General features: G+C 50.8%; 1 protein-coding gene across 2 annotated transcripts; it reads left to right on the top strand.

The window, feature by feature from the left end:
• Window positions 1-78: 78 nt before the first annotated feature.
• On the top strand, window positions 79-27,325 carry NARF (nuclear prelamin A recognition factor). Of its 2 annotated transcripts, none has more exons than XM_001490370.5 (11): window positions 79-679; window positions 1,861-1,941; window positions 5,250-5,393; window positions 9,850-9,982; window positions 14,118-14,252; window positions 19,165-19,283; window positions 20,817-20,946; window positions 22,129-22,192; window positions 23,439-23,576; window positions 23,851-24,008; window positions 25,675-27,325. In XM_001490370.5, exons 1-11 carry the CDS (start codon window positions 653-655, stop codon window positions 25,914-25,916), a joined length of 1,371 nt encoding a protein of 456 aa, XP_001490420.1. In that variant the 5' UTR covers window positions 79-652; the 3' UTR covers window positions 25,917-27,325. The 2 variants fall into 2 exon arrangements, with proteins under 2 accessions (XP_001490420.1, XP_070082867.1); XM_070226766.1 differs by having other exon boundaries at window positions 111-679; window positions 25,616-27,325.
• Window positions 27,326-27,439: the final 114 nt, after the last annotated feature.

The raw sequence follows: 27,439 nt of genomic DNA, 5'->3' as shown, positions 1-27,439 counted from the left end.
TGCTAGGGCCGGGTAAGAGGTGGGACCGGACGGCGACGTCCGCGACACCCACTTCACACCAGCCCTCGTGCTCTCGGCGCGCCACGTGGGCCCGGGTCCCACACGCGTGCGCACTGCCGCCTCGCCCGGCCTACGTGACACGCCTCGGGACGGCAATGGCGGCGGGCCGGAGAGGCGCTGTCTCCGCCGGCCTGAACAGGGAGGGAGACGCGTGTCCGGGCCCGAGCTGACGGGCTCGAGATCCCCGGAACGACCCCGGCTCGCCCCCTTCGGGACCATCCTCTCGCTCGCTCTGCGAGGCCGGCAGATCTCCACGAAAAGCCGCCCGGCTTCCGCGGCGTCGGGACGAGGCGGTCCACGCTCCGCCCCCACGCGCTCCAATTGGCTCCGGGGCCCGGCGCGCCCCTTCTCGGTCCTCCCATTGGCCTAGGCAGAGCCGTGCAGGGTGGAGCCGCACCGCCGTCCGCGCGCTCCTATTGGCTCAGGGGTGTGGCTTGCCCGTTCGCGGCGCTCTCATTGGCCGAGGGGAGATGCTGGGGGTGGGGCCGCGCCGGGGCGACGACAACAAAGGGCGGCGGACAGCGGGCGGCGGTGACCGCGTCTCCCGTGCTTCCTTCAGCGCGCGTCCCGGTTCCCGCCCGCCCAGCTCCAGATGAAGTGTGAGCACTGCACGCGGAAGGTGAACCCCTACGTCCCAGCCGGCGCCGGGGGTCGGTCTGGCCGGGGTCGGGGCTGCTGGGGGTTCGGTCCGGCCGGGGGCCAGGGTCTGGGTCCCGGGGCTGGGGTCAGGGGTCGCGGCCGAGGTCGGGGGCTCGGGATTGCGCTGTGCCTGCCCTCGGAGCCTGGTCCCCGGAGCGCGCGGTCGGGAGCGTGGGCGGGCGCTGGGGGCGCACCGCAGTCGTGGGCCGGGTCCGCAGCTCGAGGGCCCCTCCGTCGGCACCGCTTCGCTGACCGGAAACCTCGGGGCTCTCGGACTCGGTCCTGTGTCCACCAGCGCCAGAGGCGGCTCGATGGGTGGAGGAGGGCCGCAGCGGGGTGGTCTACTCGAGACGAGCCGCGGCGCGCACGCCAGCCGCTCCTCCCGGGTGTGCGGCGCTCCTGCGGCCGGGTCACCTTTCCGGCTGCCCTCGAGCTAACGGTGTCCTCGGGTGCGGACTGGTCTTTCTACTCCTCAGTGCGCTTGTCCAGCCTTTCAAAATATTCTTGAAGCAGAAAAAAAAAGCCGGAAGAGGTAACCTATCTCTGTTACCACTCAGAGCTGTCACAGCAAACACCATTCTCCATGTGAACGCTTGATACAACGGTCAGAAAAGTTTTTGAGGGTTTTTATACTTTCCGGGAACTTACATACCTGTGGTGACAAAACAGTGCTGAAGTGTGGGAAGGCAACGGGCAGGTCCTCTCCACGCGGGTAACCGGGCTGACTGTGATAGCCTTCCACCCTTGTTTCCAGGCTGTGATGACAACCGTGTAGTGCGTGCACAGGGGGGGTTGTTTGTTTTTCCAAAAGTGGGATCATAGCATAAATATTCCATCGCTTGTTCTTTTTGTCTTAACATGGTACAGAAGATAACTTTTCAGAGCATTACATATAATTCTGGCTCACTGTGTTTTCAGTATAGATGTGTCCAGGTAGTAGAGCATTAATTTACCTGTTGATGGAAGGACACATTGCTTCTAGTTTTAACTTGCAAACAGTTCAGATATGGGGGGCGCGGGTGTCTCCACAAGTACAGGTGCTTATGTTTCTGTAGAAGTGATTCCTAGACATAGTTAATTGGTCGGAGAGTATGTACATTTTGTTAATTGAGAAAGTCAGATTAAAAGTTGTTCTTTCATGTGTTCCTTTGCCTTTTCAAGGAATGTAGTAAAAAAACAAAAACCGATGACCAAGAGAATGCATCAGTCGATGTACCGAGTCCAGCCCAGGAGAATGGAGAGGCAAGTAGATTTTTCAGTTCTGTATCAGCCCAAAGTAAATGGCTGTTACTGTTTTTCTCCTCTTTGCGGGCTCACGTCACCGTTCACATCATTGCTCTGAGAAAGAAGTGAGAGAGCAAAGGCTAAAGCAGTGCCCCTGTCAGGGGCCAGACACATGCAGGTCAGTTGGTCAAAGGCACACAACCTTCCTTCAGGGTAAGATTGGTCATTTATTAGAAATAGTGGTGTAATATTTAAACCTACAGTTTGTTTCTAATGAAAAGTCCATTCTAGCTTACTTCCTGAACTTTTAAATCCTCCTTAGCCAGCAGTGGTGGTTTTTGTTTATTGGGTACATACCTTGAACTGGGCACTAGAGCAAGTGCTTTCTACGTGTGATCTCATTTCGTGCTCAGAACAAGCATTTCAAGTCAGCCCTCCTGTTGTCCCCGTTTTACAGAGAGGAGGGTGTGGTGGGGGGAGGTTAAAGTCCCTTCTTCCCTTACCAGGCAGTAGTACTGATTTTACAAATGGGAAATTGGCAAGTCGCAAGTTTTCTCTTTGTTTTAGTCCTAATGTGACACTTAGCCTGACAGGCATTGATTGGGTTCCCTGGTGTACCGGCACTGCTCTGCGCCCTGGCAACTGCAGGGCTTAGCAAGCGAGCCACAGGGGACGAGACCAGCACCCAGGGCGACTGGGGCCTCCCATGCCTGCCTTCTGGCTGCAGCGTTTTGGCTGGACACCTAATCCTGGGAGCCCCGGGTTTCTTATCAGTGACACAGGGAGTTGGGTTACTTCCCTCCTAGGGCTGTGGTGACAGCAAGATAACGTGTGTACACTGCCTAAGTGGGCACCCTGCCAGCACAGTGGGTGGACATCCTGTTAGGATGAGCAGGTCAGGGAAGAGGCTCCTGGAGTGGGCCCTGAGGGGTGGTGAGAGTGGAGGGTGCACAGGGAGGGTTGGTGGGAGCCCCTGAGGCTGTCTGGCCAAGGAGATAGAGCAGATATATGCTTCAGGGCAGGTGACAGAGGCAGCCGGCTTAAGCTGGCTGGAGCAGGGGGAGAATGGAAGGGAACCACTTGGGAGACAGAGAGTGTTGGGGACATCTGGGGGGGCAGTCAGAGTGGCAGAAGCAGGAAAGAGGGTTCAGTGCACTTTGAGCTCCGTTGACACTGAGCTTTTCAGGGTGTCTGTCTGGAGCTTGGGAGGGAGAGAGCTCCGCTGGAAGCAGAGCTTGGAGAAGTGCTGGGGGGAGGCGGGTGGTGGCAGCCAGGCAGCTGCTCTGGGAAGTGAGGCTGATTGGAGAGAAGGGGCGGTGGGCAGGCTTTTGCAGCATGGGTGTCTGGAGGAAGCAGGAGGAGAAAGAGGAAGGAACGCGATGGGTGAGAGCCTGCAGAAGAAAGGGCCAGGTGGTGCACAGCAGGCCTGGAGGAAGCCCAGCTGGGTGCAGCTGCACAGAGTAGATGTGGGCATTCTGCAGGGGCAGTGGAGGCAGCATTCTCAGTGCAGCGCAACAGTATCTGTTAGGCACCAGGTGTGTGCCAGGCCACGTGCTCCCGACCCTTGGAGCGGCAGCTCTGGCCCCACCTGGGAACTTGTTAGAAGGGCAGATTTGGGGGCTGGCCCATTGCCGAGTGGTTAAGTTCACGTGCTCCACTTTGGTGGCCTGAGATTTCCAGGATTTTGCAGGTTCGAATCCTGGGTGCACATGTGGCACCGCTCATCAGGCCATGCTGGCATGGCGTCCCACATAGCACAACCAGAAAGACCTATAACTAGAATATACAATTATGTACTAGCGGGCTTTGGGGAGAAGAAGAAAAAACCAAACAAAAAGAGATTGGCAACAGATGTTAGCTCAGGTGCCAGTCTTTTTTAAAAGAAAAAGAAGTGCAAATTCTTGGGCCCGATTCACATGTCCTGAAGGTGCATCTGCAATGGAGTGAGATCCCAGGGTGAGCGCTGCACAGTGACACTCTGGCATGTGGGGAGGAGGGAGGTGACAGTATGTGCTCCTGTTCAGAGGTGCTATGGACAGGAAGGCCCACCCAGAGCCACCTCTTACCAAATCATATATGAAAGAAAAACAAATGCACACCGGTCAGGAGCTTTCATCAGTTTGTTGAAATGGCTCCAGTAGGCTTCAGAATGTTCATACGTTTATCCACCAAATATTTGTTGACCACTGTCAGTATGTGGGGCCTTCTGGAGGTGCTGAGAAACAAGACAAGGATCGCACCCTCAGAGCTGGCGTTCTCTCCGAGGAGACGCCACACATAAGTGCCAGGTGGTGCCTGGTGCTGTTGCAGTAGGTGAGGGCCAAGAGGGGAGCCCAGGCATTTACTACAGAGGCCAGTGCAGCTGGAAGTGAGAGCCAGGCAGAGTGACAGGCCAAGGGCCGCAGGCTGTCGGGGACCTCTGAGCAGAGGAGGTGTGGCTTGTGTTCTGGCAGATCTCCGCCACTGAGGGAAGGTGGCTGCAGCAGGGGAGTAGGGCACAGGTGCTAGTCAGGAGAGGACAGGATGCCAAGGTTTGTAGTCTGAGTATCCACGTGAGCTGAGTCACTTTTACTGAGATGCAGGCTTGGGCATCCACAGCTCAGTTCTGGGTGGTGTGAGGACCCTGTTGCCCGTGGAGTGCCAGAACCAGTGGTGAACTAGGCCAGTTTTGAGCCTTGCGGGGAGGCCAGCTGTAGGCTTCCATGGGGAGCCATGGGACTGAGGGAGCTCATCCAGGTTGTGCTAAGCAGGCGAGAGCAGGAGCCCCCAGAGGCAACAGAGGAGGGGATGTAGGGAGGAGGAGAAGGACTGAGCCAGTTCCCAGGACACGGGAATTTGGTTTTCCTCCTACCACATGACCGTGCTGGCCTGCTTCCACCCTGCATTGTCATCTTTGTGACTACCTGATAGCGTGGACTGAAACTCACACCCTGTGTCCATCCAGCACCTGGAGTGCCAGGCCAGGCCCCCAGATCATTGCAGTTTCTTATGTAGCATTTATGCTGTTACTCCTTAAAGAAGTGCATGTTAAAGAGTTTTTGGGGGCTGGCCCCATGGCCAAGTGGTTAAGTTCACACACTCTGTTTCGGCGGCCCAGGGTTTCACTGGTTCAGATCCTGGGCGCGGACATGGCAGTGCTCATCAAGCCACGCTGAGGCAGCGTCCCACAGAGCTCAACTAGAAGAACCTACAACTGTGTACGGGGCGGGGATGCTTTGGGGACAAAGACAAAAAAGGAAGATCGGCAACAGATGTTAGCTCAGGGCCAGTCTTTAAAAAAAAAAGTTTTTGTTCAAGAATCAGGCCAAATCATCTTTCTTTTGTAGAAAGGAGAATTCCATAAGTTGGCTGATGCCAAGATATTTCTGAGCGACTGCCTGGCATGTGACAGCTGTGTGACTGCAGAGGAAGGAGTCCAGGTTTCCCAGCAGAATGCAAAGGACTTCTTCCGCGTTCTGAACCTTAATAAGGTATGGTGGCCTGGGCGCTCGGTGGCACTGTGGCTGGGGGAGGCAGGTGGAGGTCAAGCTGAGGCACAGTAGCCTCTGCTGGGACAGCGGGTGTGCATCTTGGCCCTGGCACTGTGTCCCCTGCCAGAGTCAACCCTGCCCAGAGCCCTTCCCCATCGGAACCAGAGTCATGCTCCCTCACTGATGGGCCACGGCTTGGCTGGCACCACTGACTAGGCTCCCCTGGCTTGGGGAGGCCTCCGCCCTGCCCGAGGTCACGGGATGTTACCAGGGCTGAGCTGACACAATTCTGCCCTTGGGGCGTCCTCAGAGGCTGGGGCAAGGTTAGGCACCTTCGGCTTGTCCATGCAGACCTCCTCACAGAACTACTCAGTCTTGCATGGCTTCCAGCAACGGCTTTCCTAAAGGGAAAGAAAGGGAAGGTGAAGGCAGATGAGGCTGAAAAGCGAACCTCGGTTTGCCCTTGCTCTCTCCCCACTTTCCAGCCAGTGTCCCAAGCCCCACTCTGCACAGCGCGGCAGAGCTCTGACCCCCACAGCCTTGCAGGTGCTGCATGAAGCCCGCGTTGCTGTCTAGGTACTATGTGGTGTGCCAGGACAAGGCAGAGTCCCTGAGAGAGGCTGGTTTACGTGAGTGTCAGGATAGAACCAAGCCGTCTTCTCAGTGTTTGCCACCCACTCCTGTGGCACATTCCTGGGTACGTCATCCAGCATTTTTCTGTCAGAACTTCAGATAGAAATATGTATCTTTCTCTTGTCAGCGTTAATTGTGTCTGAGTGTGTCCTTCCTGGTGTGTGAGTAGCTGGGCGGTCCATGAACAAGGAGCAGGATGAAAGCTGAAGCAGGAGACCCTCACCTGTCGGTCACGATTACTGTGCACACTGTGAACGCCCATCACCACCTGCTCACCCTTGTCCTCCTGGAACAAAATATTTTTAGCTGTTTTTACTAGATTCAACAAAGTCAGCTAAATTATAACACAACTTCCTACCGCAGACTTCTCATTCTGTACTGTCAATAGTTTATGCCTGAATGCCCTCAAAGTGGCTGTTTCCCTTTATACCCCCACAAGTGATGGGTGAGAATACCCGTGTCCAGCTATCCTGACCACACTTGATAATCAAATTCACAATATTTTTCCAATCTGATGGGTAGAAAGTACCTCATTTGTATTTTCCTGATTGTTAGTGAGACTGAAGCTCTTTGACGTGTTCATTGATATTTTACATTTTACGCTGCCTGTTTGTAGTCTATATTAGTTCAAAATTGCATTCAGCTGCTGGTAACAAAACCCTGGCCTTAGGCGTTTAACAACTTGGAGGGTTATTCCGTCACATGGAGCAGTCCAGGGGTAAGCTGGCCCGGGAGGCTGCCCAGGGCCTGGGCTCCTGCTGCCCTGCACAGCATCATCAGCCTCGAGCCGCACGCCCTGCAGGTATTTTCTCCCAGGCTCTCTCTTCTCTCCTAGGGTTTGTGTCTGTCGCCTGTCACACGTGAGTTATTTAATTTCGTGGAACTATGTAGAACTCCGTCTTTTCCTTAATAGTTTTTAATTTGTATTTTTAAAAGAAAGCCTTTCTTACTGTAAGACATGCAGTTTATATGTTTTATTTTAATGGTTTTAAAGTTCTGTTTTTGAACACTCTGCAGTTTCTATTTTAGTATGGTGTGAGGTTAGAATTTATTTTTTTGCATTTGAAAAAGCCAGTTATCCCAACATCTTCCACTCTTCATTGATCTGAAATGCCGCCTCTGTCATAAACCAGATTCCCAGAGATGTGACTCTATTTCTTGATTCTTTTATCTTCTCTTCGTGTTTTTTCTCTTCCTATGCTTGTACCACACTATTTTGATTGAAATTGTTCTGTATTGTGCCCTAATACCTGGTTGGGCCCATCTTTCTCTTGTTCTGCTTTTTCAAAATTTTCTTGGCTAATCTTACATTATTCTATATTAATTGTGGAATTTTGACTGGAATTGTATTTACTTTATAGGTTAACTTGGAGGGAAATTATATTTTACCATATAGAGTCTTTTTTTTTTTGGATTGGCACCTGAGCTAACAACTGTTGCCAATCTTCTTTTTATTTTTTTCCTGCTTTATCTCCCCAAATCCTCCCCATACATAGTTGTATATCTTAGTTGCAGGTCCTTCTAGTTGTGGCATGTGGGACGCCGCCTCAGCATGGCCTGGTGAGGGGTGCCATGTCCGCGCCCAGGATCCGAACCGGCGAAACCCTGGGCCGCCGCAGCGGAGCGCACAAACTTAACCACTCAGCCACGGGGCCAGCCCCCTTATAGAGTCTTTTTATCCATGAATGTGGGCTGTCTCTCTAGTTATTGTGTGTGACCTGAAGGTCTGTAATTTTCCCCATAAGTGTTTGTGTCGGGTTATTCCTCAGTTCTCTGTATCTGTCATTTGTTTTTGATGTGATTGGGATTTTATTCTTGTTCTGTTACATACATTACATTTTATTTCACTGCATTCTATAGTGTTGACTGCTGTGGGTATGCGGAGAGCTATTGATTTCCATGTCTGTTTTGCATATGGTTATTTTGTAAACTTAATATTCTAATCGTTTCCTAGATAGTCTTAGGTTTTCTAGGTTTAGTGACTGCAAATAACAAATTTTATCTCTTCCAATCTGGATACCTTTTATTTCTTTTTCTGATTATATTGTCTAGGACCTTTTAAATCAATCTCAAGTAGCAGTGGTTTCAGACTTGTTTCAGACTTCAGTGAAAATGCTTATAAAGTTTTACTATTAAATACGTGTTTGCAGAAATATCTGGTAGATACCCATATCAGTCAGCATTTCAGCTGCAGATAATGGACATCCAGCTTAAACTGGCATAAACAATAAGGAAATGGTTATTTCATGAAACTGAAAGCTTACAAGTAAGAGGTTCTGGGTTGACTGAGAGGGCTGTCGTCAGGAAGAAAGCAGTTTCTGTTTCTCTGCCCTGCCGCCCCCAGCTCTGGACTCAGGCTGGTCTCCTCCTGGTCACAAACTGGCTCCCTCAGAGCAGGTGACGTTTGAGTGAGAATGCAGTGAGGAGTGGGCCCTGGAGGCATCCCAGGCAGGGCACCAGGCAGAGGGACAGGAAGCCCTGACTCTGGCTCCCTCAGAGCAGGTGACGTTTGAGTGAGAATGCAGTGAGGAGTGGCCCTGGGCATATCCCAGGCAGGGCACCAGGCAGAGGGACAGGAAGCCCTGACTCTGGCTCAGAGCAGGTGACGTTTGAGTGAGAATGCAGTGAGGAGTGGCCCTGGGCATATCCCAGGCAGGGCACCAGGCAGAGGGACAGGAAGCCCTGACTGGCTCCTGAAGCTGGCAGCAGACCACCCTCTGCCCTACCTCTTCCGTCAGCATTTGGGACTCACACCCCTCTTCCCGCTTCCGACTTAATGTTAGGGTGCTGTCAGCCACAAATTGCGGAAGCCCTGTCCAGCTGCTGAGAGCATCATGGGGATTTGTGAGGGCCTGCTTCAGGTTGGCACCCCAATGGCATTGTCGGCCGGGGCTTCCCCAGGCATCGTGTGAAGGCAGGCTCCCGCCCAGAGGGACAGGTGGCCTCAGCATCATCTCGCTTTCCCACATCAGCCTAGGCCTGCACGTCTCAGTTGTGAGGTGGGTCTCGGTGACTGAACCAGACCAGTCCTCAGGTAGGCCGCGGTGAGACGTTGCTGCCAAATCCTGAATCCTGCTGTTCAGGTTTCCACTTGTCCTGATCGGCCAGCAGCTTCTGACCTGAAGAGCCACTGCGGGAGAATCCTGTCTTCTCTAATATCCAGGTTAGGGATTGGACACACTGTGACTGTGGCTTTCTAACGAGAACATCCTTGCTCACGTTGCTTTCCTGGGTTATGTCTCATGTGTCTGCGATGTGTCCATGCTTCTGAACTCAATTTGTTCCTGTTTTTCTAGGGGGTTCTTGAGCTGCCAGGGTCTAGTTTTGGTTTCGGGCTGTTGATAGACTTGTGGTTTCATGCTTGTTTGTGTGGTATTTTTTTACAACAGTGTATAGAAGGTGAGAACTATCCACTCCTTAAAAATTTGCTACAGTTTGCCGCTAAGTGCTGTGGGCTTGAGGCCTCTGAGGGGACAGATCTCTGGATGCCATTTCAGGATGTGTGTTTTTTTAAATTGAGATACCTATATGTATTTTTTTTATTGTTTTTGGATCATTTCAGTTATTTATGGACCAATATTGCAATTTATGTTTTTCCTTTAAAATTATCCACCTATCGATATAAAATAGTTTTTAACTATTGGGATGTCGCACTTTTTAATCCTAGTTTCTTTCTCCTTTTTCCTTAATTGTGCTTCCCAGTGTTTGTGTATTAGTTTTTCTTAGAACATCTATTTTCTTCTCTTGGTTCTGGATTTTTCATTGTCTTGCTTTCACTCATTATATGATCACCACATCTGACATTCTTCTCTATTTCTCCTAGAAATGCAATACCTCAGAGCACAAGGTACTCGCGGTGTCGGTGTGTCCTCAGTCTCTGCCTTATTTTGCTGCTAAGTTCAGCCTCAGTGTGACTGATGCATCCCGAAGACTCTGTGGCTTCCTCAAAAGTCTTGGTGAGGCATCTTTGATGTCATTGTGAATTTGTAACTGGAGTTTCTAACCGCCCTTTATCTCTAGAATTCCATTTTCAAGAGCAGAGGGTAGATAAGAACTTCCATGAGAGTCTCATGGAACATAAGAGGACCTGCCTCTGACCCAGAGTAAGCTGGTGTCACTTACCCCCTTGCCACGCAGGCAGGTGTTTTGTTACAATTGGGGCTGGCCCCTCCAGGAGCGGCAATTGACCACTTTTTGACAGGGTGGCCAGGGACACCTGGGAGACTCCTGTACTTGCTGAGCAGTGTCATGGCACCCTGGCTCATGGGGGCCATGAGGGTGTTCATGTGATGGAGAATCACGTGTGAAATGATTGGTATCTGGTTTCCTGGGAAGCTCTCTGAAGAGCAGAACAGGAAGAGAATGGGCTGTGTCCCTTGTGTGAAGAATGAACGGTAGCCGTCTAAAACACCATCAAAGGACTCAAGTGCGAATGAACACTGGCGTGACGCTGCCTCAGATAGCAGTAGGAAAGCCTCTGTATCATCTGTTGTCAGATGAAAACTGCCCCCACCCCCAGTGGAGTTCTCACAGCCTGGGCACCTGCATGCATGTCCATCAACAAGAGAGGAACTTGAGCTCTTTCCCAAATATCAGTTTTTATTTTTCCACATTGGCTTTTTAAAGACATCAATACATTGGGAATTACTAATAAAAGAAGATGACGCTTAGAATAAACATCTGCAGTACTGACCTGCCAGTCTCGCTGTTCTTTGGCGCTCATGGTGTGAAGCTGTTTCTCAGCACACAACATGCTACAGCCGAAACTAAGCTGCAGCTACAAGCCTGGACTCATTAAATTATGCTCTGTGCTTTAGCCTTACAAAGACTACGGTTGGGCTAGTTTTACCAAAGGTCAGAGTTATTAGATGCTGTATCTTCTCATGGTGAAAGGCCCTGTTTTAGGGGAAAACTTTTAAAAAATAAACAGTAGTACTTTAAGATGACACTGAAGATATTTATAATATTTCTTTTCAATGGCTGCTTTAAGATTGGCTGCAGATATTAAAGTTATTTGCTTAATTTATTTTACTGTAATTATTGAAATTGCGTTCTTTCATCTCAAGCTTATTTACCAATAAAAAAAATTTATTAAGAAAAAGATAGTTAAAAATCAACATAAAAATTGAGACCATCATATGGAGCACTCCCTAACACATTCTACAAGGCCAACATCACCCTGATCCCCAAACCTGACAAGGACAACACAAAGAAGGAAAACTACAGGCCGATATCACTGATGAACACAGATGCAAAAATCCTCAACAAAATTCTGGCAAACCGAATACAGCAACACATCAAGAAGATTATGCACCATGATCAAGTGGGATTTATACCAGGGACACAGGGATGGTTCAACATCCGCAAGTCAATCAACCTGATACACTACGTTAACAAAATGAGAAACAAAAACCACATCATCATCTCAATAGATGCAGAGAAAGCATTCGACAACATCCAGCATCCATTTATGATAAAAACCCTCAATAAAATGGGTATAGAGGGGAACTACCTCAACATAATAAAGGCCATATATGACAAACCCACAGCCAACATCATACTCAATGGACAAAAACTGAAAGCCATCCCTCTGAGGACAGGAACAAGACAAGGGTGCCCACTTTCACCACTCTTATTCAACATAGCACTGGAGGTGTTGGCCAGAGCAATCCGGCAGGAAAAAGAAATAAAAGGAATCCAAATAGGCAATGAAGACGTAAAACTCTTGCTGTTTGCAGACGACATGATCTTATATGTAGAAAACCCCAAAGAAAACTATTTCCTATTTCCATAGGAAAACTATTAGAAACAATCAACAGCTACAGCAAAGTTGCAGGGTATAAAATCAACATACATAAATCAGTAGCATTTCTGTACACTAACAATGAACTAACAGAAAAAGAGCTCAAAAACTCAATCCCATTCACAATCACAACAGAAAGAATAAAATACCTTGGGATAAACTTAACCAAGGAAGTGAAAGATCTATACAACAAAAACTACAAGACTTTCTTGAAAGAAATTGATGACGACATAAAGAGATGGAGAGACATTCCATGCACATGGATTGGAAGAATAAACATAGTTAAAATGTGCGTACTACCTAAAGCAATCTACAGATTCAATGCTATCCCAATCAGAATCCCAATAACATTCTTTACAGAAATTGAACAAAGAATCCTAAAATTCATATGGGGCAACAAAAGACCCCAAATTGCTAAAGCAATCCTGAGAAAGAAGAACAAAGCTGGAGGTATCACAATCCCTGACTTCAAAACGTACTACAAAGCTACAGTAATCAAAACAGCATGGTACTGGTTCAAAAACAGGTGCACAGATCAATGGAACAGAATTGAAAGTCCAGAAATAAAACCACGCATCTATGGACAGCTAATCTTCGACAAAGGAGCTGAGGGCCTACAATGGAGAAAAGAAAGTCTCTTCAACAAATGGTGCTGGGAAAACTGGACAGCCACATGTAAAAGAATGAAAATTGACCATTCTTTTTCACCATTCACAAAAATACACTCAAAATGGATGAAAGACCTAAAGATTAGGCCTGAAACAATGTCTTCCAGATGAGAGTATAGTCAGTACACTCTTTGACATCAGTTTCAAAAGAATCTCTTCAGACACCATAACTCCTCAGACGAGGGAAACAATAGAAAGAATAAACAAATGGGACTTCATCAGACTAAAGAGCTTCTTCAAGGCAAGGGAAAACAGGATTGAAACAAAAAACAGCCCACTAACTGGGAAAAAATATTTAACAAGTTACTTATCCGACAAAGGGTTAATCTCCATAATATATAAAGAACTCACACAGCTCAAGAACAAAAAATCAACCCGATCAAAAAACAGGCAGGGGACATGAACAGACATTTCTCCAAAGAAGATATAAGGATGGCCAATAGACACATGAAAAGATGCTCATCATCACTAATCATCAGGGAAATACAAATCAAAACCACACTAAGATATCACCTTACACCTGTTAGAATGGCAAAAATATTCAAAACCAAGAGTGACAAATGTTGGAGAGGTTGTGGAGAAAAAGGAAGCCTCATACACTGTTGGTGGGAGTGCATGCTGGTGCAGCCACTATGGAAAACAGTATGGAGATTTCTTAAAAAGTTAAAAATAGAAATACCTTATGACCCAGCCATCCCACAACTGGGTATCTATCCTAAGAACCTGAAATCAGCAATTCCAAAAGTCCCATGCACCCCTATGTTCATCGCAGCACTATTTATAATAGTCAAGTTGTGGAACCAACCTAAGTGCCCATCAACTGATGATTGGGTAAAGAAGGTATGGTGTATATATATACAATGGAATACTACTCAGCCATAAAAACGACAAAATCGTCCCATTCACAACAACATGGATGGACCTTGAGGGTATTATGTTAAGTGAAATAAGCCAGATAGAGAAAGACGAACTCTGTATGACTCCACTCTTAGGTGGAAGTTAACATATAGACAAGGAGATCTGATCGGTGGTTACCAGGGGAAAGGAGGGAGTGGGGGGAGGGCACAAAGGGTGAAGTGGTGTACCTACAACATGACTAACAATAATGTGCAACTGAAATTCACAAGGTTGTGAACTATCATAATCTTAATAAAAAAAAAAGTCTATTAAAAAAATTGAGACCATCATAATGGTGTGCTCAGATTATGTACTCTTTTTATTTTTTCTTTAGAAGAGATCAAGGACTGTCACAGGCTGAAATTTAATTTAGGCAGTGAACTGGAAGAGAATGCTGCTGGTAACTTAAAATATTCCACTAATTTACGTATGGAGTACTGTAAGGTGTTTGTATAAATATACACGTAGAGAGAAAAAGAGGAAGAAAGAGAGAACAAATTATTTGATGTGAAAAATGATACATACTATTGTTTGGGAAAAAAGGTCAAGTGTGCGGTCCTATACTCAGATGCAGCCATCGGTAGAGAAGTCCCGGGTGATGGAAACAGCTCCGGAGGCTGCCTGCCACATCTCTCTTTACGTGGGTCTCTTGGAGTTTTCAGACGCTGAGAGTCGGTCCCGTGACATGTGACATGAGGCTGAACACACCCCTCTTTCCTGCAGGGGTGCACTACGTCTTCGATACAACAATTGCCGCGGACTTCAGCATCCTGGAGAGTCAGAGAGAGTTTGTGCGTCGCTACCACCAGCACAGCGAGGGGGAGCCGGCCTTACCCATGCTGACCTCCGCCTGTCCCGGTGAGCACCCAGGGCGAGCGCCGCCTCCTTAGCCTGAGGCACCCTTTCCCAGGAACTGCATTTGGGGGCAAGCTGGGCTGTGGATGAGGTCAGAGGTCAGTGGGCCTCACAGACCAGGAGGGAGAAGTTTGGGCCTGATACACAGTTTTATGTCGACCAACATGTTCACTAATTCTGGGTAGTTTGGTGAGGGAGACCTGACAGCTGAGTGTTAATTTCTTATCTTCGTTTATCCGTGTTTATAAAGTTTCTGAGACAATCATATTATGTGTTAAGAAAAGTAAATCTATGCGCCAGCCCAGTGGCACAGCGGTTAAGTGCGTATGTTCCACTTTGGCGGCCCGGGGTTTGCCGGTTCGGATCCCGGGTGCGGACATGGCACAACTTGGCAAGCCATGCTGTGGCAGGCGTCTCATGTATAAAGTAGGGCAAGATGGGCACTGATGTTAGCTCAGGACCAGTCTTCCTCAGCAAAAAGAGGAGGATTGGCAGCAGATGTTAGCTCAGGGCTAATCTTCCTCAAAAAAAAAAAAAAGTAAATCTATTTTCTATTAAAAATATGACATATTTCAGACATCCAAATATGGCAATACTATTTTGCCAACTTAAAAATCACAAAATTAAAACATGTCTTTAAATTGATACTCAGATTCCATCCAGGAGCACTTTTTAAACCAGTCTTAATTGGTTTTAGTTTAAAGCGTCTCGTGCCTGAGGTATAGGGAAGATTTATCACAGGCTTTTTAATTCTTGACAAATAGAAAATTTCGGAATGAGAAAATGTTTAAAGATCCTGCATAAGGGAACAAGGAAGGAAGTGCTATACTTGTAAAGGACATTTAGTGAAAATTTATTTCTAAATACATCAGGTCTGTGAGAGCGTAGGAAAGCTACACTGTCCAAACTGGGTGTGGGCTACATAAAGTTTTTAGGTTTTTGTTCATGTTTCTATTCTGAGTTTATCCCCCCACCTCCTTCCCTCACCATGGTTCTAAATTTTTCTAGCATTTTGCATGTCACCCATCAATCATTAGGATTATGCTGTAATAAAATAGAATGTTGACATTATGGTTGCTTAGAATTTGGAAATACTTTTCATCCACTTATAAAACCATGAAGAGGAAATTCGCCATCTGTCCAAGAGGCCGCATGGGTTGACTCATTAACTGAGCCGTGTCATTCAGCCCACAGCCTCGCAGAATGTGCTTCACTTCAGATGGGACTTGTTTCCAGCATATGGTTTGTTCTCCTAGAAAAATGACTCACAAATGGATGCTCCCAACTCTGCTGGGCTTGGTAGGCAGTTTCTATATACAAGGTCTAAGTATAAACTGACTCTACATGCAGATTTGCTGTGGTGTCCGCTTCAGGATTTATGTCATTGTAGGTGTTTGTGCAGGTGCCAGCGGGTAAATGTGCACAGCTGAGGGCTCGGGGAACTGCCTGGTTCTCTCAGTGACCTTCGGAAGTGTACCTGGTGTTTGTGTAGTGGCCCTGCCTCTGGGGTCCCAGCACCAGGTCTGAGTGCTTTCCTGTGGGGCCCATCACTTGATGCCACACAGCCAGTCACTGTGGCTCAGTCCTGCCCAGCCAAGGAAGAGGCAATGTAAAATGACCCAAACTAGACCTGTGCCCCTGGAGCAGGGTTTCTCTGGTTTTCTGCCCATGTTCCTGGCAGCAGGATGGAGAGGAATTCCTGTGCTCTCTTGATACTGATGAGCAGATAGCGATGGACGCATTGTGTGGGAGGCCCTGTTGAGATGGAACCTCAGAGGAAAGCCTCCACTAGCTGATAGGAACTCACCCACTGATGTGGGTAACAAGCAGGTGGTTGATTCCCACGGAAACCAGCAAGTCCTCTGCCCGCAGAGCGATCGCAGTGCTGGTGGAGAGCCCAGGAGGTCGGTCCCAGAGCCGTATCCTCACTCAGTTCCATCTCCTGCTTCAGACCAGCTCCTCCTGTGTGATCCAGCCTGGTATTTGCTGTGTTCAGTGTCTCTTTGAGCTCTTCAGGGCTGTTTACAGTAGTCCCCACTTATCCACGGGGGACACCTTCCAAGACCCCAGTGGATGCCTGAAACCACAGGTAGTAATGAGCCCTAGATGTACTGTGTTATTTCCTATACGTTCATACCTATGATAAAGTTCAGTTTATAAATTAGACACAATAAGAGATTGATAATAGTAATAATAGGACCATTATAGCAATATACTGTAATAAAAGTTACCGTAGATCTTAGCAACCTCAGCATACAATTTTTTTTCTTTCCTTATTAAGTCAAGAACTGTCACCTTTTTACTTAAAGGAAGCACTTTACAGCTTCTCTTGGTGTATCCAAATTGCCAGCATCACTACTCTTGTACGTTGGGGCCATTATTAAGTAAAGTAAGTGTTACTTGAACACAAGCACTGCAATGCCACTACAGTCGATCTGATAACTGAGACGGCTACTAAGTGACTAATGGATGGGTAGTGTATATGGTGTGGATCTGCTGGACAAAGAGATGATTCATGTCCCAGGGGGGATGCTCAAGATTTCATCATGCTGCTCAGAACAGCATGCCATCTAAAACTTGTGAATTATTTCTGGAACTTTCCATTTAATATTTTGAGCCCAAGGTTGACCACAGGTAACTAAAACCTTGGAAAATGAGACCGTGGATAAGGGGGGACTACTGTACTTATAGGTTTGGAGCTTCTAGAACGTTCTTCCTAGGTAATGATGTATTTTCCTCCTGCGCTCTTTATATCAAAGCAGGTCAAAACTAACTATTTTTAGGTTCCTGCTACCTCTCAAGGAAGATGAGGTGAGATCTGGTTCAAAATTAAGTTAAGTCTTTTCTATAATTTGGCATTATCATCTTTGCTTCCTTCTGAGAACTTAAGGAGATTAAAGCAACAGCCAGGTCAGATGATTTGACTTGGCACATGAAATTGGGACCGTGGGCCCTTCTGTGCTTGCTTGTTGGCATAGATTCCTCACACAGGGTGCCTGTGTCCTGGGGTGCAGGGCCCACCACCACCTGGTGTGCTCCCTCAGACAGATTGATGGTGATGTGTCCAGGCCAGGACTGCGACATCTGGGTGGCCCTTGCTACCCCAAAACCCATGGAATGCCACCCTGCCAGTGCATCTCTGCCCAGGCCTAGCAGAGGAAAGGGACCTTTGAGCTGCTCAGCTTCTGGATGCGACTTGCAGGCCTTGAGGGGCTTTGAGAATCTCGCAGTGTTCTCCTGACCCCGCCACGAGCACTGAGCAGAATTATGGGAGGTAACCTCTTCAACCCCAGTAGGGTGTCTGGAGAGCGACTGGGCACCTCCTGCCCGTCCACTACCCTGAGCACATGACCCTCCATGCTTTCAGAGATGGTCACTGAGAAGAGGTGAGGTGGGTGGTCACATGAGAAGTGCCAGCACCCCAGATAGGATGTGGGAGCTAGAAAGGCTGACCAGGCCACAGGTCGGCGTCTTTGCCCCTGGCCAGTGCTCAGCCACAAGTTCCTGATCAGAGGTGTCCTTGGGGAAGCGCTAGCCTGTCTCACTTCAGGAGCTGGGGACCTGTGGTCCCTGGGATCCCTGTCCCTCCTCCTCGTCCTGCTCAGCCCTTTTCCACCCTGGCCAGAGGTCTCTGTGGGCCTGGGTCCTGCCGCCTGGGATTTGCCTGATCTTGTGTGGTTCCCGTGGCCTGCAAAGCCTTCACAGCAGGCAGCAAGCTCGCCCACAGCACAGAGACGCAATCTGCCTGAGAGAGTGTCAGGAGGAGCTGGCACTGCTGCTGAGACCAGGGTGGGCAGGGGCCTTACAAGGCCAGACCAGCAGTGGGAGTGGCCCTGGACCCCCAAGTGCTCCATTGTTTTTGGTGGTTTTTCTTTTGAATAAACCGTTGCGCGCACAGATGCAGAGGCTGGGGCGAGGGGGCCCTCTTCTAGCAGCGCTTCTCTCAGGGCTCCCGTGGGTCAGCATGGATGTTTCCCAAGCCTGTGTAGGCCTGCATATAGTGACGGCTGTGGTGTGAGAGTTTGCCCAGATGGGATTGTCTGTCTGACTGGTGCCTGCTGCTCCTGCCTGCCAGGAATGGGCACAGGGAGGCGGCCACCCCAGGGTCTGGCCGGCAGCTTGTCGCCAGCCTTCTGCACCACCCCAGTGGGATGTGGTGGTGTGCACGCCTGTCTGTGGGGTCAGCAGGTGTCACCAGATGCTCTCCTCACCAGGCCGTGCCCAGCAGGACAAGAGAGCAGGCCATGACTCCTGTAGGTCAAGCTGCTGGTTCTGTGCTCCGCTGACCTCTCTGACCTGTGTCCACCCCTGGAAGCCACAATAGCAGCAGTGCCCCTAACAAGGCACAGTGGGAGTCGGTGACTCTGGCCAGAAATGCTTACAGCCAAGCTGGGCACGTAGTGGGCACACTGCAAATTGTGCTGTTTATAGTTAATCACTTGAGGAGTGTGCATTTCTCATGTTTCATTGCTGTAAAAAGTAGATGGTTGTTGGGTTATTAATTTCCACTAAGTGAATAAAGCTGGGTGGGTTTCATGGCTTTCAGGTCCCATCCAAGCTGTGGCCACTTGTCCTGGCTGCAAGAACAACATTGCAAGTGGTGTTGGGGAGCTTGCACCGTGCAGCCTCATAACTCCTCCTCGGAACTCCTCTCTTTTGGGAGACCTGCTGCCCCAGCTCTTACTTTCTCATATTCTGTCCTCTCTGATCCAGGGTTCCAGTCTTGCGGGATTCGCCAGCCCGAGCTGCTTGGGGGAGGGGTCTGTTGTACATTCCTGGCAAGACCTAAAGGAGAGGAGTCCCAGATTTACCCCAGGGTGAAGGGTGGGTCTGAAGAGCTCAGAATCCCTGGCATGTGCCGGGAAGTGGGAGGAAGCAGCCATGACCAGCTGACACAGGACCATTCTCTCTCCAGGTTGGGTCCGGTATGCGGAACGGGTATTGGGGCACCCCGTCACCCCCCACCTCTGCACCGCCAAGTCTCCCCAGCAGATCATGGGCTCACTAGTGAAGGATTACTTCGCCAGACGGCAGGTAAGCCACTCTCTTCCCAGAGGGCAGCATGCAGGTCAGGAAACAGGTGGTGGTGGGGAGGGAGGGCTGGGGGAGGTTCCCATCCAGCACAGCCAGGGTAGTCTCAGCCCCAGGCCAAGTGGAAGCACTGCCCACCCTGCTCCGGGGGGCCCTGGGCCTCACCCCTGGTGAGGCTGGCACCAAGGAAGTCCCATGCGGCCTCTGCCCTGGCCTCTCCCACAGACCACAGGCCCCAGGGCAAGTAGGTGTCCGGCTCCCTTAGCCGCTTCTGTCCTCAGGACAGGAAAACTCCTAGCCCGGCTCCTAAAGGCCCCATGAGTTCTCCTTTCCACGGCCCTCAGCTGCCTCAGGTCCCCTCCTTTGTGTGGCACCCTGTTTTCAGCTGGTCGCTGTGCTGTCCCTGCTTCTCTCAGTGCCCCTACTCAGACCCCCACATGCGATCTGGGGCCGCCTCTGGGAGCTCTGGCTGTGGCCAGGCCTGGTTCCTCCTAGAGTGCTCTGACGCCCCAGTGCTGCCCATGCCATGGTCCCCGTCCTGGGGTCTGTTCTCCAGTTTTGCAGCCGCGCAGCTCCCCACAGTCCTCTACACCCGATTGAAAGTCCCTCCAGGGAACAATCGTGGCTGGGTGCTGTGGGGACGAGAGGACAGCGAAAGTGGAAATCTTCCAAACACCTGAAGCCAGCTTAGAAAGGCCACATGGGCTTTTGGAACGTTATCAGTTCATGCATAGGGAATGTTTCCTTTTTGCCTGGTTGAATTGTAAAATCACCACAGTTGGCAAATTATAAATGTGATGTCAGTGTGTGTGTTCAGTATGGGGGACAGAAAAAGGAACTGTGGGAACTTTGCTCTTGCTGCACCCCCACTGTTGGGGAATCCAGGGGTTTCTCAGCCCTGAATGCTGCTGGGCAGTCCCGCAGCACTGCTGAGGGATGGTCAGGCTCGATTCTGGGCAAGCAGTGATGTGGGGCGTGTGTCCTGAGTAAGGCCTTTCCACCCAGGCCTTGCCACCACGAACGTCACTCGGCAACTGCCAGCTCCTGGTATTGCCACTGATTCTGGCTCAGCCATGGGCACAGAGGGGGCGGCACAGGAAGGTGTCACTTGAAAAGCTTCTGGAAAGTCTGTAAGTAGACTGGCCAGGCCTTCAGTAACAGGACAGCAGTGGCTTGGTCTCACCACGTCTGATCACCTTACGCATAGGTTCAGCAGGAAACAGGCTCAGCTTTCCAAGCTTCTTCCCACGAGGTTCCAGGCTTCTGGGCCTTACGGATTCTTGGGGTGAACCTGCCTCTACACCTCACTGGTCTGGAGTGAGGCGGTGCCGTGTGTGGACCTGATGCTGCTGTTCAGTGGGCTTGTGGGGCGGGTACAGCGAGGAGCTTGGTCTGTGGGACCCAGAGCAGCCCTGGTGCCCAAGAAAGTGCCAGGGATGGGGGTGGTGCTCTCCCACCAGGCACGTTCTGGGTGCCAACGTTAAGCTGCCCTCTACTTCTCCCTGGCCCAGAACACAGATTTTCTCTTTCTCACAGAACTTGTCCCCAGACAAGATTTTCCATGTCGTTGTGGCCCCTTGCTATGACAAGAAACTGGAGGCTCTCCGAGATGATTTTCCTTCAGCTTTGCGAAGTTCACGGGGTGCTGACTGCGTATTGACCTCAGGTGAGAGGAGGGCAGGGCTGGGCACTGGGGGCCTCCAGCTGGTCGCCAGCAGGACCTCAGGAGGTGATGGGAGGCAGTGTGGGAAAGACGCACGCAACATGGAGGGTCTCCTCTGACAAGCCGACTGCGAGACTGCTCAGACGGAGCAGAGTGGGCAGCACACGCTTACTCCTTTAACACTGCCGGTGGCCCCCACGGTGGCCCTGCCGGGGCTTGTGCAGAGAGCCTGCGGCTGGTCCTCTGTTGCTGGCGTGAGCTGACTCCTGGTGTCCGAGGGCCGTTGAGAAAACGTTGCAGTCGGTCGAGGGACAGCTAAAGTCTTTGTAGAAACCCAGGGGTTTCCTTTAAACGGGCTCTGAAAACAGGGCCCCGAAAACAGGGCCCCACAGCGCTCAGGCCAGGGGCACTTGAGGCAGAGTGGCCGGCTCTGGGCAGCCTTTGAGGGCAGCAGCTCCCCTTGACCTACGGCTCCAGCACATGGATGCCATGGAATGGCCTCCACGGCGCAGGCTCCTGGGGGACAGTATGACAGGAGGGGTGAGGGGCAGGGAGGGCCCCAGCCAACTGACCCTCCACCGCTGAGGAACGGGGCAAGGGTCCCAGCTCATCTCACATGGGGGTTTCGTAAGAATCACATTGAGTCCTTTTCTGAGTGTGGAAATAGATTTTTACTCTCTTTCACAGATGTTGAGTCACCTCTGCACACCAGACGCCACGGGTTGATTTAGAGTCACTTTTGCTCTCATGGTTTTCTCAGGAGCCCGGTGTCAAGGGAAACACAGAAGGGGCTCTGATAGTCAGGGGATCACAGGCAGATAAGCGTCTTGGACATGTGGCCGGTGGGTTGCGGTCGTCTTGTCCACCAAGCTACTATACCCAGCAGCTTCCCACTTAGGAACAGAAACGTGGAGAGATTATTTGCAAAGATCTCTCATTTTAAGGGTGGAAAGAGGAATTAGACTTTTAGGTTTTATTAGCATTTTCCATCTTATTAATGTTACTTTGCACTTGCGACAGGCTTCTGCTTTCTGTGAGAGGGAGGACCTCCATGGTCACCTTAACTTAGAATTTCCTACAGAGAAGAAAATCATTGTCAGAAACGCTCTCGAGGAGGCGTGATGTCCCACTGGCCTGGGCTGTGTGTGTCCTTTGTAGCACCTTATGCCTCCTATTTGTCTGTAGGTGAAATTGTCCAGATAATGGAGCAGAGTGACGTCTCAGTGAAGGATGCTGCCGTGGACACTCTGTAAGTCGCTTTTGCAGAGAGGGGCATCTTGAGGTGAGGCCTCCTGTGTGAGCTCTACTGGGCGTACGTCCCAGGACCTCCCTACTTTATGATGAGGCCATGACACGAGCTGCACTGAAATGTGGGCATGGGGCAGCCTCTCACCCAGGGTGCCACTTCCTGTGTCATCACACAGCTCCACCACAACCATTGGCCATTTTCCCGCCTCTTGAATCAAATGTGAGCAGGACCCTGGTGTGGGATGCCATTCACCAGGGCTGAGGGCAGTCAGGTTTCCAGGGTCTGATATAGGGGCCATCCACTTACGTACCAGCATCCTCCCATTCTGAATTTCATCTGCTCCCCACGTTCCGAGTTTGGACCTCCCCAAGGGCAGGTCACCTCCAGGGAAACAGAGTGGCTTCCTTGGGTCCCTTTGCACTGAGAGCTGCAGGCGGGGTTTCTGCCTTTGGTGGTGACCCTCACTGATGACCAGCGCTCCTGCTGCGTCCAGTGCCCTCGGCCCTCCAAGAGCACGCCTCGTCCATTTGTGGGTCCTCCTAGGAGTGACATCAGGACTGCCTGTGGCCCTTTAGGGGAAGGCCAGCTGAGGTTCACAAGATGTCAGCAACTCAAGTGCCCTGGCCAAACCCTGCGCTGGGGCCCGGGCTGACCGAGCATCCTCGTCCCAGCCGTGGTGCAGACCAGCGGGCTCCCAAGTGGCCCTCAGGCTCCTAGTCTTGTCCCCAGTCATGAGGTTCAGAGGGGCACCTTGGTACACATGCAGCAGAGGAAAGGAATGACTTGTGAGCACTGCCAAGTGTAACTCCACCTGCTGTCTTGGACTGGGCCACAAAGGGTGTTTCGTGTTGATCAGTAAAGCTCAATGAGAAGATCTTTGGGGCCAAGCCCGGTGGCGCAGCCATTGAGTTCCCATGCTCTGCCTTGGCGGCCCGGGGTTCGCTGGTTTGAATCCCATGTGTGGACCTACGCACTGCTTGGCAAGCCATGCTGTGGTGGGCGTCTCACATAAAGTAGAGGAAGATGGGCACGGACGTTAGCTCAGGGCCAGTCTTCCTCAGCAAAAAGAGGAGGATTGGCTGTGGATGTTAGCTCAGGGCAAATCTTCCTCAAAAAAAGAAAAAGAATGAGATCTTTGTCCAAAATTTAAATATTTGTAAAGGATTTCATTGTTCATGTGGCAACCTCGAGTCCTAAAACTGGAAACCTGATTTACTTTTTGCTGTCATTTTTCTCTGCTGGTGAGGTTTGGAGACTGCAAGGAGGAGGAGGTGAGACGCCACGGCGGAGCCAGCTCGGATGGGTGCCTGGTACATGTCTTCAGACACGCAGCCAAGGAGCTGTTCAACGAGGATGTGGGGGAGGTCACCTACCGCACCCTAAGGTGCGCAGGATGGGCAGCCGTCTGTCTCCTTGTGTGGGCAGCGCCGCCCTTCAGGGCGAATCACTCCAAGCCTGCCACGTGTGTCTGTGTGCATGTGCATGTTGGGGGAGACTGTCCTATTTATGAAGTTTACACTAGTCAAGACCAAAAGGCCTTTTCTGTGTTTATTCACAGACTTTTTATTTCTGCTGACTTCCAAACTTAGATTAGAAAAATGTTCTCCAGCCACAGAGGAAGGACTCTATAGATCAGATCCATTTTGTTCATTTTATAGGAACAAAGACTTCCAGGAGGTCACCCTTGAAAAGAATGGGGAGGTTCTGTTACGCTTTGCTGCTGCGTACGGCTTTCGAAACATCCAGAATGTGATCCTGAAACTGAAGAAGGGCAAGTCCCCGTACCACTTTGTGGAGGTCCTCGCCTGTGCCGGGGGTGAGACATGGGGCTGGGCTGAGTAGACCCCTCCACAGCCCTGTGGGAAATGGGCCCTTCTTGGCCACCCTAAGCCTCGCTCAGCTCCAGCAGCTGTGTGGGAGCATGGACACTGCCATAGCAGTTGTAACATGACAGTCCTGCTTCTTCCCTCACACCCATGTGGTAGACAAGGGCAGGCAGTCAGGTGTCCCCTTGGAAATCCCTTGGGGACGTGGCCCTAGAGAAGAGGCACTGCTTAGGCAGTACCAGGTGAGGGCTGGCTCGTGTGGCAGCTGGTACGTGAGAGTTGAGGCACGCAGGATCTGAGGCTGGCCCAGGGGGCTCGAATGGCCACCACGCCCTCCAGCCAGGTTCTGTCCCTCAGTGACAAGGAGGACCATGTGAGAGATGGAGGCCAATGAGAGGGGCCGGGGTGGGGGTGCCCCAGAAGGACTTGCTGGTGGAGTAAGTGTGGGTGTCGGGGAGGAATGCAGCTTGTGGCCCCTGGTGGTCCATCCAGGCCCCCCAGGTGGCAATGGAGCCGACTCAGAGTGGATCAGGGACATGCCACTCTGCGTAGTGGGTGCCCAAGAGATACTCAGGTGGAAATACCAGGTGGGCAGTTCCAGGAGCTCGAGGAGATGAGGCTGCAGTGGAGGGAGGAGCGTAGGTAGAGAGGAACGGCTTATGAGCTTTTGGGGATGGTGGGTGTAGGGCACTGAAAGTAAAGAGCTGAGCGCTGGCTTTGGGGGAACACGCAGCCTTGGAGACCTCGCTGCAGGGGCCAGGGGCGCAGAGGGCAGAGTCTGGCCTGAGCAGAAGAGCGGACAGGAGGTGAGACGGGCCGAGGAGTCCACGCAGGGCATCCAGGGTAGGGGGTATCTGCATCAGCATGCCAGTCGGGGTGGGGGCTAGGTGGGAAGCCCCTGTGCCCTGTGGTTAGAGCATCCACTGGGGATCCAGGGCTGGGGTTCTTAGGAGAGAGGCAGACCAGGGAGCAGCGGGCTCACTGGGAAAGTGGGCAGAGTCCTCTGCACGGCTGCGTGTCGCTGAGACATGAGGTCAGAAGTGCAGCTCTTGGGTGCTGCTGAGGGACAAGTGGAGACAGGCTTGGCCAGGGTGGACATTTGGTCCCATTTACTTTAAATGAAGTTTTATCATATAATCATGACATCATCTAACATCTGAGGGTAAGTAGCACCAATACGTAGGAGGCATATTCTTTATTCAAGCCGCAGTGTGTGGGTGTACGGGCTCCTGGGTCTGCATCCTCCCTGGTGCCCCAGTGCAGCCCAATGGCGGCCGGCGTTCTAAGGCGTTATGCAGACGCCAGTAGTTTAGCTGGTCATTAACAGTTTCTGTGCTCTTCTGGTTTTGATAAATTTTAAGAGAAACAAATCCAGGTTTGCATAATAGCTACCTAGTTTTAAAAGGTTGGCAAGCTATTTCAGTTTTAGGTGAAAACATTTAATGGGTGATATAAATAGGTGAGAATAGGAAGCACTCGTGACGGTGGGCCTGTGACTGGGGTTCTTGAGGCCTCAGGGGGCATGAGAGTTCAGGGCCCAGCTCCAGGCTCTGGCCACACGATGTCATGCACCACTGTCATTCCTTTCCTGTTCCAGAACCATCTTCTCTTTAAGACGAAAGGAGAGAAAGAGTAAGCTCCCTGCATGTCTTTCAGGATGCTTAAATGGCAGAGGCCAAGCCCAGACCGAGGATGGGCGCGCGGACAAGGCCCTGCTGCGGCAGATGGAAGGTATCTATGCAGATGTCCCCGTGCGGGCCCCGGAAGCCAGCGCCCGAGTGCAGGAGCTGTACCAGGAGTGGCTGGACGGAGCTGACTCCCCCAGGGTCCAGGAAGCCCTGCACACTGCGTACCAGGGCCCGGGGCACCCCGCTAACAGCCGAGACATCAAGTGGTGAAGGTCAAGAAGGCTGGGAGGCAGGCCCCGTCAGCTGCCCGAAGAGGGAGGAGCCACTGAGTGTGGGCATCAGAGACTTGATACCCACCTGAAGAAAACAGCTCGGCTTTTCTTCTGTTACTTGGTGTTTCAGAATTCTCTGCTGTCCCCATTGTTGGCAGCTCCCTCACTCAGCTTGATGTGGTGCTATCTTTAAATATGTGTGTGATCGGAATATTTTAACATGAGAGAAGGATTTTCCCAGTTCGAGTAGCCTTTTATCCTAAGACTGAAAAAATCCCAAAGAGCAAGAATGGAGACAGACTACTGTCTTTTAGGCTTAAAAAAAAATCCAAAAACTGTCCTGTGAAGAGCTAAGACCCCAGAAGTTCTGATTCACGTGCCTCAGAGATTTGATGTGGAAATAAAGACAGGAAGCAGGCAGGCTGCGGGTTTGTGAGGCTGCAGTCCATGTTCTGCCCGCTTGGCTCTTATTTTTACCTACTTGTGTTGTTCTTGAAAATGTTTTTGCCAGAACATGTATAACCTGCAAACTTTTGGAATCAGGGGGCTCATACAAATCTGAATTTCCAACTTTTCTTGAAAAAAATCTGTTCTGGCAACAGTGGGCCACATTCCTCACTGCTGGAGTGGCCAGAGTGCAGCAGCAGCCACCCCCCTGGGACCAGACCCTCTAACTTGGGGCCCTGTGGGCACTAGGGACTTCGGCCCCAAACTCGCACTTTGACGTTGTCTTTAAGTTGAACTCACCTTGGGGCGGGGGAGGCCCAACAAGGGTGATGGGTAGTACAGATGAAGGATGGAGAATGGAGAGGCAGGCCACCCACTCAGGCCAGGCTGTGTGATCAGTCCCCACTGGGTGGGGCCAGGCAGGAGAAGGTGGGTAAGACAGCTTCCTGATGGCCCAGCATCCCCCCAGCTCCTTCCCGTGGTCCTTTGCCCTCACAGTGGGCCTAGTTGCCCATCTGGGCTCCGTGAAGCCCTCTGTGCTCTGTGATGGGACCCTTCGCCCTGCTCATACTGTTCGTGTGAGCTTGCCTTAAAGAAAGAAGAGAGCAGTTTGCCCACAAATAGTTAAATGGAAAGGGCTAGCAGATGACCGGAAAGCTGCAGGATCGTGGAACTCCCCTTCAGGGCTCAGCGTGTGAAATGAAGCATCTGTGAATAGGCCTCGAGTGGGTTTTTCAAAGCACTTGGATTTTGTTATCATGAGTGATGACGCTCATCTTGAACCCCTCGATGCTGTAAAGCCTCAGCATGTTAGGTTTCCTTCATCGTATCGTATTGTACCTATCTGGGTTGATAACTGGATATATTGTGTGAAATTGTGTATTTTTTGCTTTCAATCTGTATACGCTTGTGTTTCCATCCTCTATGGTAACTGATCATGGAATAAACAGTTGAAGAGTGTGTCTGATTGTGGAGAGCTGCGTTGAGCCAGATGCAGTTCTCCTCAGCCAGGGGCTGTTGTGTGCTCTGAGACTGGATCGTCAGTATAACTTGGGCATACGAGCAGTCGGAATG

This window comes from Equus caballus, chromosome 11 (genome assembly GCF_041296265.1).
Source record: "Equus caballus isolate H_3958 breed thoroughbred chromosome 11, TB-T2T, whole genome shotgun sequence".
NCBI classification, from domain to species: domain Eukaryota; kingdom Metazoa; phylum Chordata; class Mammalia; order Perissodactyla; family Equidae; genus Equus; species Equus caballus.
Note: the sequence above shows the minus strand (reverse complement) of the source record. Positions and strands in the feature narration are given on the sequence as shown.

Bases quoted from the DNA above. Each gene is read 5' to 3' on its own strand.
- NARF (XM_001490370.5), top strand. From the start codon at position 653: ATGAAGTGTGAGCACTGCACGCGGAAG. The intron at 1,942-5,249 runs GCAAGTAGATTT...TTTCTTTTGTAG, and splicing joins CAGCCCAGGAGAATGGAGAG to AAAGGAGAATTCCATAAGTT. The intron at 23,577-23,850 runs GTGCGCAGGATG...TTCATTTTATAG, and splicing joins GTCACCTACCGCACCCTAAG to GAACAAAGACTTCCAGGAGG.